The sequence below is a fragment of the Mya arenaria genome, chromosome 5 (assembly GCF_026914265.1).
Source record: "Mya arenaria isolate MELC-2E11 chromosome 5, ASM2691426v1".
Taxonomy (NCBI): Eukaryota; Metazoa; Mollusca; class Bivalvia; order Myida; family Myidae; genus Mya; species Mya arenaria.
The window spans coordinates 39,094,245-39,108,825 of NC_069126.1; the positions used below are offsets into that span (position 1 = coordinate 39,094,245).

The following is a 14,581-nucleotide window of genomic DNA, read 5'->3' on the forward strand; positions in this document are numbered from 1 at the left end:
ATCCATTCACATGTACAAGGGGTCCCTGCCGCTCCTTTACATTACCTGTTTGTTCTCGATCAAGCCGCATATACGAGATGTCGCTGGAGTTCACTTACCGTTACCTTTATTTTCCGTTTAAAGCCACATATACGAGGTGTCGCTGGCGTTCACTTACCGTTACCTGTATGTTCTCTCTCAAGGCACATATACGAGGTGTCGCTGGCGTTCACTTACCGTTACCTGTATGTTCTCGTTCAAGGCATATATACGAGATGTCGCTGGCGTTCACTTACCGTAACCTGTATGTTCTCGTTCAAGGCATATATACGAGATGTCGCTGGCGTTCACTTACCGTTACCTGTATGTTCTCGCTCAAAGCACATGCACGAGGTGTCGCTGGCGTTCACTTACCGTTACCTGTATGTTCTCGCTCAAGGCACATATCGCTGGCGTTCACTTACCGTTACCTGTATGTCTCGCTCAAGGCATATATACGAGGTGTCGCTGGCGTTCACTTACCGTTACCTGTATGTCTCGTTCAAGGCATATATACGAGGTGTCGCTGGCGTTCACTTACCGTTACCTGTATGTTCTCGCTCAAAGCATATATACGAGGTGTCGCTGGCGTTCACTTACCGTTACCTGTATGTTCTCGCTCAAGGCACATATACGAGGTGTCGCTGGCGTTCACTTACCGTTAACTGTATGTTCTCGCTCAAAGCACATGCACGAGGTGTCGCTGGCATTCACTTACCGTTACCTGTATGTTCTCGCTCAAGGCACATATACGAGGTGTCGCTGGCGTTCACTTACCGTTACCTGTATGTTCTCGTTCAAGGCATATATACGAGGTGTCGCTGGCCTTCACTTACCGTTACCTGTATGTTCTCGTTCAAGGCATATATACGAGGTGTCGCTGGCGTTCACTTACCGTTACCTGTATGTTCTCGCTCAAAGCACATGCACGAGGTGTCGCTGGCGTTCACTTACCGTTACCTGTATGTTCTCGCTCAAGGCACATATACGAGGTGTCGCTGGCGTTCACTTACCGTTACCTGTATGTTCTCGCTCAAGGCATATATACGAGGTGTCGCTGGCGTTCACTTACCGTTAACTGTATGTCTCGCTCAAGGCACATATACGAGGTGTCGCTGGCGTTCACTTACCGTTACCTGTATGTCTCGTTCAAGGCATATATACGAGGTGTCGCTGGCGTTCACTTACCGTTACCTGTATGTTCTCGCTCAAGGCATATATACGAGGTGTCGCTGGCGTTCACTTACCGTTACCTGTATGTTCTCGCTCAAGGCACATATACGAGGTGTCGCTGGCGTTCACTTACCGTTACCTGTATGTTCTCGCTCAAGGCACATATACGAGGTGTCGCTGGCGTTCACTTACCGTTACCTGTATGTTCTCGCTCAAGGCACATATACGAGGTGTCGCTGGCGTTCACTTACCATAACCTGTATGTTCTCGTTCAAGGCATATATACGAGGTGTCGCTGGCGTTCACTTACCGTTACCTGTATGTCTTGTTCAAGGCACATATACGAGGTGTCGCTGGCGTTCACTTACCGTTTCCTGTACGCCTCGTTCAAGGCACATATACGAGGTGTCGCTGGCGTTCACTTATCGTTACCTGTATGTTCTCGCTCAAAGCATATATACGAGGTGTCGCTGGCGTTCACTTACCGTTACCTGTATGTTCTCGCTCAAGGCATATATACGAGGTGTCGCTGGCGTTCACTTACCGTTACCTGTATGTTTTCGCTCACGGCACATATACGAGGTGTCGCTGGCGTTCACTTACCGTTACCTGTATGTTTTCGCTCAAGCCATATATACGAGGTGTCGCTGGCGTTCACTTACCGTTACCTGTATGTTCTCGCTCAAGCCATATATACGAGGTGTCGCTGGCGTTCACTTACCGTTACCTGTATGTTCTCGCTCAAGGCACATATACGAGGTGTCGCTGGCGTTCACTTACCGTTACCTGTATGTTCTCGCTCAAGCCATATATACGAGGTGTCGCTGGCCTTCACTTACCGTTACCTGTATGTTCTCGCTCAAGGCACATATACGAGGTGTCGCTGGCGTTCACTTACCGTTACCTGTATGTTCTCGCTCAAGGCACATATACGAGGTGTCGCTGGCGTTCACTTACCGTTATCTGTAGGTTCTCGCTCAAAGCACAATACGAGGTGTCGCTGGCGTTCACTTACCGTTACCTGTATGTTCTCGTTCAAGGCATATATACGAGGTGTCGCTGGCGTTCACTTACCGTTACCTGTATGTTCTCGCTCAAGGCACATGCACGAGGTGTCGCTGGCGTTCACTTACCGTTACCTGTATGTTCTCGCTCAAGCCATATATACGAGGTGTCGCTGGCGTTCACTTACCGTTACCTGTATGTCTCGTTCAAGGCACGTATACGAGGTGTCGCTGGCGTTCACTTACCGTTACCTGTATGTTCTCGCTCAAGGCACATATACGAGGTGTCGCTGGCGTTCACTTACCGTTACCTGTATGCTCTCGCTCAAGCCATATATACGAGGTGTCGCTGGCGTTCACTTACCATAACCTGTATGTTCTCGCTCAAGGCACATATACGAGGTGTCGCTGGCGTTCACTTACCGTTACCTGTATGTCTCGTTCAAGGCACATATACGAGGTGTCGCTGGCGTTCACTTACCGTTACCTGTATGTTCTCGCTCAAGGCACATATACGAGGTGTCGCTGGCGTTCACTTACCGTTACCTGTATGTTCTCGCTCAAGGCAGATATACGAGGTGTCGCTGGCGTTCACTTACCGATATCTGTATGTTCTCGTTCAAGGCATATATACGAGGTGTCGCTGGCGTTCACTTACCGTTACCTGTATGTTCTCGCTCAAGGCACATATACGAGGTGTCGCTGGCGTTCACTTACCGTTTCCTGTACGCCTCGTTCAAGGCACATATACGAGGTGTCGCTGGCGTTCACTTATCGTTACCTGTATGTTCTCGCTCAAAGCATATATACGAGGTGTCGCTGGCGTTCACTTACCGTTACCTGTATGTTCTCGCTCAAGGCATATATACGAGGTGTCGCTGGCGTTCACTTACCGTTACCTGTATGTTTTCGCTCACGGCACATATACGAGATGTCGCTGGCGTTCACTTACCGTTACCTGTATGTTTTCGCTCAAGGCATATATACGAGATGTCGCTGGCGTTCACTTACCGTTACCTGTATGTTCTCGCTCAAGCCATATATACGAGGTGTCGCTGGCGTTCACTTACCGTTACCTGTATGTTCTCGCTCAAGGCACATATACGAGGTGTCGCTGGCGTTCACTTACCGTTACCTGTATGTTCTCGCTCAAGCCATATATACGAGGTGTCGCTGGCCTTCACTTACCGTTACCTGTATGTTCTAGCTCAAGGCACATATACGAGGTGTCGCTGGCGTTCACTTACCGTTACCTGTATGTTCTCGCTCAAGGCACATATACGAGGTGTCGCTGGCGTTCACTTACCGTTATCTGTAGGTTCTCGCTCAAAGCACAATACGAGGTGTCGCTGGCGTTCACTTACCGTTACCTGTATGTCTCGTTCAAGGCACATATACGAGGTGTCGCTGGCGTTCACTTACCGTTACCTGTATGTTCTCGCTCAAGGCACATATACGAGGTGTCGCTGGCGTTCACTTACCGTTACCTGTATGTTCTCGCTCAAGGCACATATACGAGGTGTCGCTGGCGTTCACTTACCGTTACCTGTATGTTCTCGCTCAAGGCACATATACGAGGTGTCGCTGGCGTTCACTTACCGTTACCTGTATGTCTTGTTCAAGGCACATATACGAGGTGTCGCTGGCGTTTACTTACCGTTTCCTGTACGCCTCGTTCAAGGCACATATACGAGGTGTCGCTGGCGTTCACTTATCGTTACCTGTATGTTCTCGCTCAAAGCATATATACGAGGTGTCGCTGGCGTTCACTTACCGTTACCTGTATGTTCTCGCTCAAGGCATATATACGAGGTGTCGCTGGCGTTCACTTACCGTTACCTGTATGTTTTCGCTCACGGCACATATACGAGGTGTCGCTGGCGTTCACTTACCGTTACCTGTATGTTTTCGCTCAAGCCATATATACGAGATGTCGCTGGCGTTCACTTACCGTTACCTGTATGTTCTCGCTCAAGCCATATATACGAGGTGTCGCTGGCGTTCACTTACCGTTACCTGTATGTTCTCGCTCAAGGCACATATACGAGGTGTCGCTGGCGTTCACTTACCGTTACCTGTATGTTCTCGCTCAAGCCATATATACGAGGTGTCGCTGGCCTTCACTTACCGTTACCTGTATGTTCTCGCTCAAGGCACATATACGAGGTGTCGCTGGCGTTCACTTACCGTTACCTGTATGTTCTCGCTCAAGGCACATATACGAGGTGTCGCTGGCGTTCACTTACCGTTATCTGTAGGTTCTCGCTCAAAGCACAATACGAGGTGTCGCTGGCGTTCACTTACCGTTACCTGTATGTTCTCGTTCAAGGCATATATACGAGGTGTCGCTGGCGTTCACTTACCGTTACCTGTATGTTCTCGCTCAAGGCACATGCACGAGGTGTCGCTGGCGTTCACTTACCGTTACCTGTATGTTCTCGCTCAAGCCATATATACGAGGTGTCGCTGGCGTTCACTTACCGTTACCTGTATGTCTCGCTCAAGCCACATATTCGAGGTGTCGCTGGCGTTCACTTACCGTTACCTGTATGTTCTCGTTCAAGCCATATATACGAGGTGTCGCTGGCGTTCACTTACCGTTACCTGTATGTCTCGTTCAAGGCACATATACGAGGTGTCGCTGGCGTTCATTTACCGTTACCTGTATGTTCTCGCTCAAGGCACATATACGAGGTGTCGCTGGCGTTCACTTACCGTTACCTGTATGCTCTCGCTCAAGGCATATATACGAGGTGTCGCTGGCGTTCACTTACCATAACCTGTATGTTCTCGCTCAAGGCACATATACGAGGTGTCGCTGGCGTTCACTTACCGTTACCTGTATGTCTCGCTCAAGGCACATATACGAGGTGTCGCTGGCGTTCACTTACCGTTACCTGTATGTTCTCGCTCAAGGCACATATACGAGGTGTCGCTGGCGTTCACTTACCGTTACCTGTATGTTCTCGCTCAAGGCAGATATACGAGGTGTCGCTGGCGTTCACTTACCGATATCTGTATGTTCTCGTTCAAGGCATATATACGAGGTGTCGCTGGCGTTCACTTACCGTTACCTGTATGTTCTCGCTCAAGGCACATATACGAGGTGTCGCTGGCGTTCACTTACCGTTTCCTGTACGCCTCGTTCAAGGCACATATACGAGGTATCGCTGGCGTTCACTTATCGTTACCTGTATGTTCTCGCTCAAAGCATATATACGAGGTGTCGCTGGCGTTCACTTACCGTTACCTGTATGTTCTCGCTCAAGGCATATATACGAGGTGTCGCTGGCGTTCACTTACCGTTACCTGTATGTTTTCGCTCACGGCACATATACGAGATGTCGCTGGCGTTCACTTACCGTTACCTGTATGTTTTCGCTCAAGGCATATATACGAGATGTCGCTGGCGTTCACTTACCGTTACCTGTATGTTCTCGCTCAAGCCATATATACGAGGTGTCGCTGGCGTTCACTTACCGTTACCTGTATGTTCTCGCTCAAGGCACATATACGAGGTGTCGCTGGCGTTCACTTACCGTTACCTGTATGTTCTCGCTCAAGCCATATATACGAGGTGTCGCTGGCCTTCACTTACCGTTACCTGTATGTTCTAGCTCAAGGCACATATACGAGGTGTCGCTGGCGTTCACTTACCGTTACCTGTATGTTCTCGCTCAAGGCACATATACGAGGTGTCGCTGGCGTTCACTTACCGTTATCTGTAGGTTCTCGCTCAAAGCACAATACGAGGTGTCGCTGGCGTTCACTTACCGTTACCTGTATGTTCTCGTTCAAGGCATATATACGAGGTGTCGCTGGCGTTCACTTACCGTTACCTGTATGTTCTCGCTCAAGGCACATGCACGAGGTGTCGCTGGCATTCAGTTACCGTTACCTGTATGTTCTCGCTCAAGCCATATATACGAGGTGTCGCTGGCGTTCACTTACCGTTACCTGTATGTCTCGCTCAAGCCACATATTCGAGGTGTCGCTGGCGTTCACTTACCGTTACCTGTATGTTCTCGTTCAAGCCATATATACGAGGTGTCGCTGGCGTTCACTTACCGTTACCTGTATGTCTCGTTCAAGGCACATATACGAGGTGTCGCTGGCGTTCATTTACCGTTACCTGTATGTTCTCGCTCAAGGCACATATACGAGGTGTCGCTGGCGTTCACTTACCGTTACCTGTATGCTCTCGCTCAAGGCATATATACGAGGTGTCGCTGGCGTTCACTTACCATAACCTGTATGTTCTCGCTCAAGGCACATATACGAGGTGTCGCTGGCGTTCACTTACCGTTACCTGTATGTCTCGCTCAAGGCACATATACGAGGTGTCGCTGGCGTTCACTTACCGTTACCTGTATGTTCTCGCTCAAGGCACATATACGAGGTGTCGCTGGCGTTCACTTACCGTTACCTGTATGTTCTCGCTCAAGGCAGATATACGAGGTGTCGCTGGCGTTCACTTACCGATATCTGTATGTTCTCGTTCAAGGCATATATACGAGGTGTCGCTGGCGTTCACTTACCGTTACCTGTATGTTCTCGCTCAAGGCACATATACGAGGTGTCGCTGGCGTTCACTTACCGTTACCTGTATGTTCTCGCTCAAGGCATATATACGAGGTGTCACTGGCGTTCACTTACCGTTACCTGTATGTTCTCGCTCAAAGCACATATACGAGGTGTCGCTGGCGTTCACTTACCGTTACCTGTATGTTCTCGCTCAAGGCACATATACGAGGTGTCGCTGGCGTTCACTTACCATAACCTGTATGTTCTCGCTCAAGGCACATATACGAGGTGTCGCTGGCGTTCTCTTACCGTTACCTGTATGTCTCGCTCAAGGCACATATACGAGGTGTCGCTGGCGTTCACTTACCGTTAACTGTATGTTCTCGCTCAAGGCACATATACGAGGTGTCGCTGGCGTTCACTAACCATTACCTGTATGTTCTCGTTCAAGGCACATATACGAGGTGTCGCTGGCGTTCACTTACCGTTACCTGTATGTTCTCGTTCAAGGCAAAATACGAGGTGTCGCTGGCGTTCACTTACCGTTACCTGTATGTTCTCGTTCAAGGCATATATACGAAGTGTCGCTGGCGTTCACTTACCGTTACCTGTATGTTCTCGCTCAAGGCACAATACGATGTGTCGGTGGCGTTCACTTACCAGTATCTGTATGTTCTTTATCCAGTCACACGTACGAGGTGTCGCTGGCGTTCACTTACCAGTATCTGTATGTTCTTTATCCAGTCACACGTACGAGGTGTCGCTGGCTTTCACTTCCCAGTATCTGTATATTCTCGTTCTTCCAGTCACACGTACGAGGTGTCGCTGGCATTCACTTCCCAGTATCTGTATATTCTCGTTCTTCCAGTCACACGTACAAGGTGTCGCTGGCATTCATTTCCCAGTATCTGTATATTCTCGTTCTTCCAGTCACACGTACGAGGTGTCGCTGGCATTCACTTCCCAGTATCTGTATATTCTCGTTCTTTCAGTCACACGTACGAGGTGTCGCTGGCGTTCACTTCCCAGTATCTGTATATTCTCGTTCTTCCAGTCACACGTACGAGGTGTCGCTGGCATTCACTTCCCAGTATCTGTATATTCTTGTTCTTCCAGTCACACGTACGAGGTGTCGCTGGCATTCATTTCCCAGTATCTGTATATTCTCGTTCTTCCAGTCACACGTACGAGGTGTCGCTGGCATTCACTTCCCAGTATCTGTATATTCTCGTTCTTCCAGTCACACGTACGAGGTGTCGCTGGCATTCACTTCCCAGTATCTGTATATTCTCGTTCTTCCAGTCACACGTACGAGGTGTCGCTGGTGTTCACTTCCCAGTATCTGTATATTCTCGTTCTTCCAGTCACACGTACGAGGTGTCGCTGATGTTCACTTCCCAGTATCTGTATATTCTCGTTCTTCCAGTCACACGTACGAGGTGTCGCTGGCATTCATTTCCCAGTATCTGTATATTCTCGTTCTTCCAGTCACACGTACGAGTTGTCGCTGGCATTCATTTCCCAGTATCTGTATATTCTCGTTCTTCCAGTCACACGTACGAGGTGTCGCTGGCATTCACTTCCCAGTATCTGTATATTCTCGTTCTTCCAGTCACACGTACGAGGTGTCGCCTGCGTTCACTTCCCAGTATCTGTATATTCTCGTTCTTCCAGTCACACGTACGAGGTGTCGCTGGCATTCACTTCCCAGTATCTGTATATTCTCGTTCTTCCAGTCACACGTACGAGGTGTCGCCTGCGTTCGTTCTACTGGAACAGTACCTGATGCAAAAGATCTGCGGTATCGTCGGTTATCCGGACGGTGACGGTATCTTCTGTCCAGGTATCAAACATGTGTCATGTTTAGCAAAAAATGGCTTTGCAATAAACAGCTGCTTTCAAGTGTTTAAAATGCGAATATATGTTCCTGTTAAAGCTGCACTCTCACAGATATACCATTTTTACAACTTTTTTTTTGTCTTGGAAAGAGCAAATTTTTGAGTAAGTATCTGCAGACCAATGATTTAAGATTGCTGACAAAAAATCAGATCGTAGATTTTTATATTTCCGTTCCGTAACGGTTTAAGAAAAATGCATAAAACATCATTTTTTTAACTTAAATATAAGAATCTGCGATCTAATTTTTTGTAAGCAGTCTTATATAACTGGTTTCCATGGATTTTCGCAAGAATTGGCTCGTACCGAGACAAAAATTTAAAAAAGTTGTCAAAACGTTCAATCCGTGAGAGTGCAGCTTGAATAATATTTTTTCTTGTTGGTAATGTCTCTTCGCTTGTAAATCCATTGACTGGTGTTAAGATGTATTCTATGAATAAGCTTCTTAAACTTAGCTCTGCACCCTACTTGGGACTAACCCCGGCCCACCTCTACCTACAGGCGGCTCCATGGTGAATATAATGGCTATGAACCTTGCACGCTACCGGAAGTGTCCCGAGTTCAAGACACACGGCATGTACGCCATGAAACATCTCAAGTACTACACGTCAGAGGAGGTCAGTACGCGTTCTCTTAACAATGAACAACATGCTACGTGTCTTAAATATGCAATACAATTGTTTAAGGGAAGTGCAGATAATCGGCAGTATACAACAACAGTACATGTACAAATGTGTTGTATCCCTTTCAAAAACTCAAAATAATAATAATAGTATTATCAGTTGTCGGTCGATATGCTGAATTATCGGTAGTGTTCAAGCTCCGCGAAGGGACAGCATGTAGTTGCCGCTTTGTCCGTCACACCCTAACTCGGAGAAAAAACTCAAAACTACTGATGGGATTAAATTAAAAGTTAGTATATATATATATAAAGATACGTGGCAATGAGAGGAAGTGTAGTGAAAAGAATCATAATCATATCATTCATATATTAGTTGTCTACCCTTAACCATTGCTTGCCCGAGTCATATCTTGAAAAGAACTAAAGGGATTTAAATGAAACTTGAAATATGGATATATGATTATGAGAGAACGTGCAGTACAAAAGAACCATTATAATGCCTAACATATTTCCTGAGTAATCTCTTCTTAACAAGATTATTTTCGAAAATGGTTTGCTTGTCCGGGCCATATTTTTGGAATAAAATTTGTCCGGGCCATACACTTAAGGAAAATACTTGGAAAATACATAAGGGATTGAAATTAAACCTGAATAATAAATGAAAGAAAGCGCAGTGCACAATAATCATAATCATGCCATGCATATTTATTTAAATTATTTCCCCTTGATCTCCGCTAAACCTTCCCTAAACCTGATGGTTTTCTATAATGGGTGATAGTCTGAAAGAACTAAATGAATCGAAATGAAACTTTAAAGGTAGAGAGATGGCAATATGTGAAAGTTCAGTACCCAAGAATTATAATCATATCCTGCATATCTTATTGAGTTATCTCCCCTTAATCTGATATTTTCCACAAGTGGGGTTTGTCTTTGCCGTTTCTTGGAATGTACTACAAGAACCTTGTTAAATAGATATATGGCCAGCCAGGAAGTGCAGTGCACAAGATCCATTATTTAGTCCATCATATGTTTAGGTAACTCCCCTTAAATTCCCTTTTGCTATATATTTTTGGAAAATTGGAGTTCGTCTGGGCCATATCTTGGAAAGTATTATATACTTTCAAATGAAAGTTGCAATGCTAATAGATGGCAATATAGGAAGTACTGTACCCATGAGTAATATTCATGTCCAGCACATTTATTTTGTTAAATCTCTTGAACCTGATATTTTTCATTAATGGGTGTTTGTTCGGGTAATTTCTAGATACATGCTATGTTTGAAGATCCATGTTCAGGCTATCATGCAACGTTCCTCTTCTACTGGTATTTGTGAATTTTAATTTATGCTTTTATTATTTCATTGCTTGAAATTTTTTCTTCATTTTTTTCTCAAACCTGCTCATTTCTTTGCATGTCATAATTGTATTCCACTTGTGTATAATAATGCTTCAACAGTTCACCTTTTACCAGCACATTGTATTATATTTTATGCCATTTCATTGAAAATTGGCGTTTGGGGAGCATCCATCGCTTCCAGCGATACTCTGGTTAACTCTGTAACAGATATGCCATTATGTAGCTTTATGAGTGTGTCTTCAAGGTGACCCGGTCTCTGTGGTCTTGGGGTATATTCCAGGCTGCACGTGCTGGCATTGGACTGCCCGGATAAATGGCTGTTACTGCAAATCTAGGAGGCGAAAGCTCCTACGATATTTGGAAACAGCACACACACTGTTCTAATGGCACATTAGTGGCTGAGCGTTCGGAAACAAAATTTAGAAAAGGGGGCGGGAGGGATGGGTATTTTTTAGAATACTTACTATGAAATTGTTATCTTTATCAAATATGGTTGCTTGTATTGAAAGCCGCTGGAATCTCTTGCACGCGCCTAGCTTAGATATAGCATTGATACGAATTACGACATGGCAATAAATAGAACAGAGACTCGAATGAAGGTCGCTATATTACGATTCTGGTTGCAAATGATATCAGCCATTTTGTGTAATACAATGTACTAGTAATAGCTGATAATATGCACTGCGATTCGAGGTAATGTTCACCATAACTGTATGTGTACACAGGCTCACTATTCGCTGTCTAAGGGCGCTATGTTGCTGGGTTTAGGCACAGACTGTGTCGTCAAAGTCAATACAGACTCCCGCGGCAAGATGCGACCAGACGATCTTAGAAACAAGATACAACAAGACTTGGAACAGGTCAGCCATTATAGAGATATAGAAGAGAAACAGGGGATTTATTATGTAGCTTTGCCTACAAGCAATTTTCCCATCTTCCGTTCAACGCCTTGTGAGGCCCCCGAAGGTGAATGGACCTCGGCTAACGCCTCGGTCCATATACACCTTCGTTGGCTGACTGGCCGGTCCTTAAAATGACATATGAACCTCAGTGGTGTGTAATATTTCTTAAATATAGTCGCACAGAAACCTCTCGATCAAGGTCAAGGTCACTTAAGCCTTGCTAGATAAAGTAAAAGAGTGTGACGAACCCATGTCCAGTAAAGCTGGCGCTACTACAAAATTACTGCATGACTTATATAACAGTACTTAACATTTCAACTTTGAGCATTGAAGACATTTATAACTTCCATGTATGGAAACATAGATAACTCATTTGTTTTTAATGTTCTACAAACTATAATACATTCATGCGTGTGTACCATTTTATTGAAGCAGCGCTTTTACTGCACTTCGTAGAGAAACCTAGTTTGGTTTTACATATTTGGACCTAATTGAATGAAACGATGCATAATAATATCAAACAGTAGACCCTTGCATGTTATAGAACATGCCAGAAATCGCATATGTATTTATCATTTCGCAGAAAAAATACTTTTTAATCGGAACAATGATATCACCGGCCATCATTTAATCGACATCTTAAGCCAAAGATGTTACTGTGCTGCTGCTGCTGCTGCTGCTGCTGCTGCTGATGATGATGATGATACTACCACTTGACAAATAAGTTTGAAAGCATACACTTACTTAATATGAACGTGTTCTTCACATACGATGTGAAATTTGTGGGGTTTTAACCGGATTTTTAAAAAGTGAAACCTGGTTATTAGAATGAGATTCGTCGTTGTTCTTAGGGTTGCGATAACTTAGCTTTGGTATCGAATAATTTCAGTTAGGTTTGACATAAAGTGATCAAACTTCTTAGATAGGAAGAATTTATGGAGACCTTTAATGGGATTGCGTTTGTGGCCCCTAGGGTAAAGGTAAAGATCACTGCTACTAAAAATAGAATAACAGTTGGTACTGAAAAACCTTAGTTAGGGTTGATTTTTTGCTACCAACATGGTAGATAGAAAAAGTTTATGGCTACCTTTCATGGCATTGCCTTTTTGGGCCCCTAGGATCAAGGTCAAGGTCATTTTTACTAAAAATAGAAACACGGTTGGTACTATATAACTTTAGTGAGAGTTGACATATTGATAAAATAACTTGGTATTTATGACGAGTTTATGGGGACCTTTTATGTGATGGCATTATGTGCCCATAGGTTCCATACGGTCAAGGTCACCACCGTACTTAAATAGAAAAACGGTTGGTACTAAATAACTTTGGTTAGTGTTGACATATTGCGACCAAACATGGTATATACGAACAGTTTATTTAGACCTTTAATTGGATTGTGTTTGTGGTCTCTATGGTCAAAGTCACGGTCACTGTTACTAAAAATGGAAAATTGGTTCCTACTGAAAAACTTTATTAAGGGTTGACATAATAACCTTAGTTCCGGTTAACATATTGGGACCAAACTTGGTATATAGAAAACGTTTATGAATACCTTTCATATAACTGCATTGAGTGCCCGTAGGGTCAAGGTCAAGTTCACTGTTAATAAAATTGAAAAATGGTTGGTAACCTTCCCTTTTAATGTCTATTTCCTTTATTATGCATGCTTCCTGTCTTCTTTACATGTTTTCTTGCCCATTGGGAATGCCCTTTTACATGCTATAAATATAATATGCAATAAATCATCTTATATATTATTATCTCAACACAGGCTGAAATTCGTCTGACACTCATTGTAAACTTGGTTTCCTCGCATTGCAGTGTTTGAGGGAGGGAGGGAGGGATGATGAGAGAGAGAGGCTTTTTTACTATTTGTTTTTCGTATTTAACTAGAAGGCTATGTTAAAATGCCTAATAATGTAAACACTCTTAAAGATATTGTATTTTATATGTCCGTTGTACGTTACACTAGGGTGCACTGCCGACCTTCGTGATGGCGACGTCAGGGACCACAGTTCTCGGTGCATACGATAATCTCGCGGATATCGCTGACGTTTGTCAGGAGCTCGACGTCTGGTTGCACTGTGACGTGAGTATCAACGGATCTTAAACGTTGACTAATGTTAACTTGATATTGTGAACAAGCAAATACCTACAACAAAGCAGATATATTTTATTTATGTTCTTATTTATGCAACTCTATGGATCATATATCAACTCCATTAATCACCAATCATTCGTTTCCCTTAAAGTGGCTATTGTTTATTATTGTAGGATTCAAGTGTTTTCGAAATGAGTATTGTACCCGGAGCCATTAATTAATATGTGTATGCATGTTTGAGAGTAACTACACGCAATACACTGTGTATATCCTTCAGGCGTGCTGGGGTGGGGGTGCTCTGCTGTCCCCATCGCTCAAATATCTCATGGACGGCATTCACAGGTTGGAGCCGCTTAATACACCGTCACCCATATAACATACAGTTTACTGGTATTATTTTATAATGTAACGTAAGGTAACGTGTGTAACAAATGTTATTTTGACCAAACGTTTGAAGGCATATAATTGACAAGGTACGTTATTCACTAAAAAAGAAGATCTGTTTAAACACTTTTAAGAAAAACTGTTTCTACTATCTTGAACAGCAAGTGCCTCAATGGTCCTTTTGGTATTGTAGAAAATAGTTCGCCTATCGTGATTGTACGAACGTGTTTTCAGGACGGACTCAATGGCGTGGAACTTCCACAAGATGTCGGCCGCGCCGCTCCAGTGTTCTGTCCTCGTCCTAAAACAAAAGGTTAGAGTTATTAACCCTTTGGGGTACCATATTAGACAGGAGGCAGTCAGTCATCTGCGGAACATTATTACAGCATTGTAATGCCGCATACAGTTCGTCACCGCAAACTGTATCCCAAATGGTTTGTTCCCACTTTGCCAACCGTTAATTGCCTCCAATTAAACTTACTACCAATTTTGTTCTCGCACCTCCAACTTACCTGTATTTTCACCATTAGACTGGCACCCAAATTTATTTGTAGTTGAAATTAACTTCTAATCCTTCCTTATCAGATATAAAATGTTTTAA

The 14,581-nt window shown here is 44.4% G+C and overlaps 1 protein-coding gene across 4 annotated transcripts in view; it reads left to right on the top strand.

Moving 5' to 3' along the window:
* The window catches only part of LOC128234332 (cysteine sulfinic acid decarboxylase-like), a 45,354-nt gene that overhangs the window by 13,711 nt on the left and 17,062 nt on the right, over window positions 1-14,581 (top strand). For 3 of the 4 annotated variants that reach the window (XM_052948507.1, XM_052948509.1, XM_052948508.1), the window contains exons 6-11: window positions 8,456-8,562; window positions 9,117-9,232; window positions 11,319-11,453; window positions 13,468-13,584; window positions 13,874-13,938; window positions 14,215-14,293. In XM_052948507.1, coding sequence (XP_052804467.1) covers window positions 8,456-8,562; window positions 9,117-9,232; window positions 11,319-11,453; window positions 13,468-13,584; window positions 13,874-13,938; window positions 14,215-14,293 — 619 coding nt within the window. The remainder of the gene's footprint in view (window positions 1-8,455; window positions 8,563-9,116; window positions 9,233-11,318; window positions 11,454-13,467; window positions 13,585-13,873; window positions 13,939-14,214; window positions 14,294-14,581) is intronic. The other variant, XM_052948510.1, reaches the window with a different exon arrangement.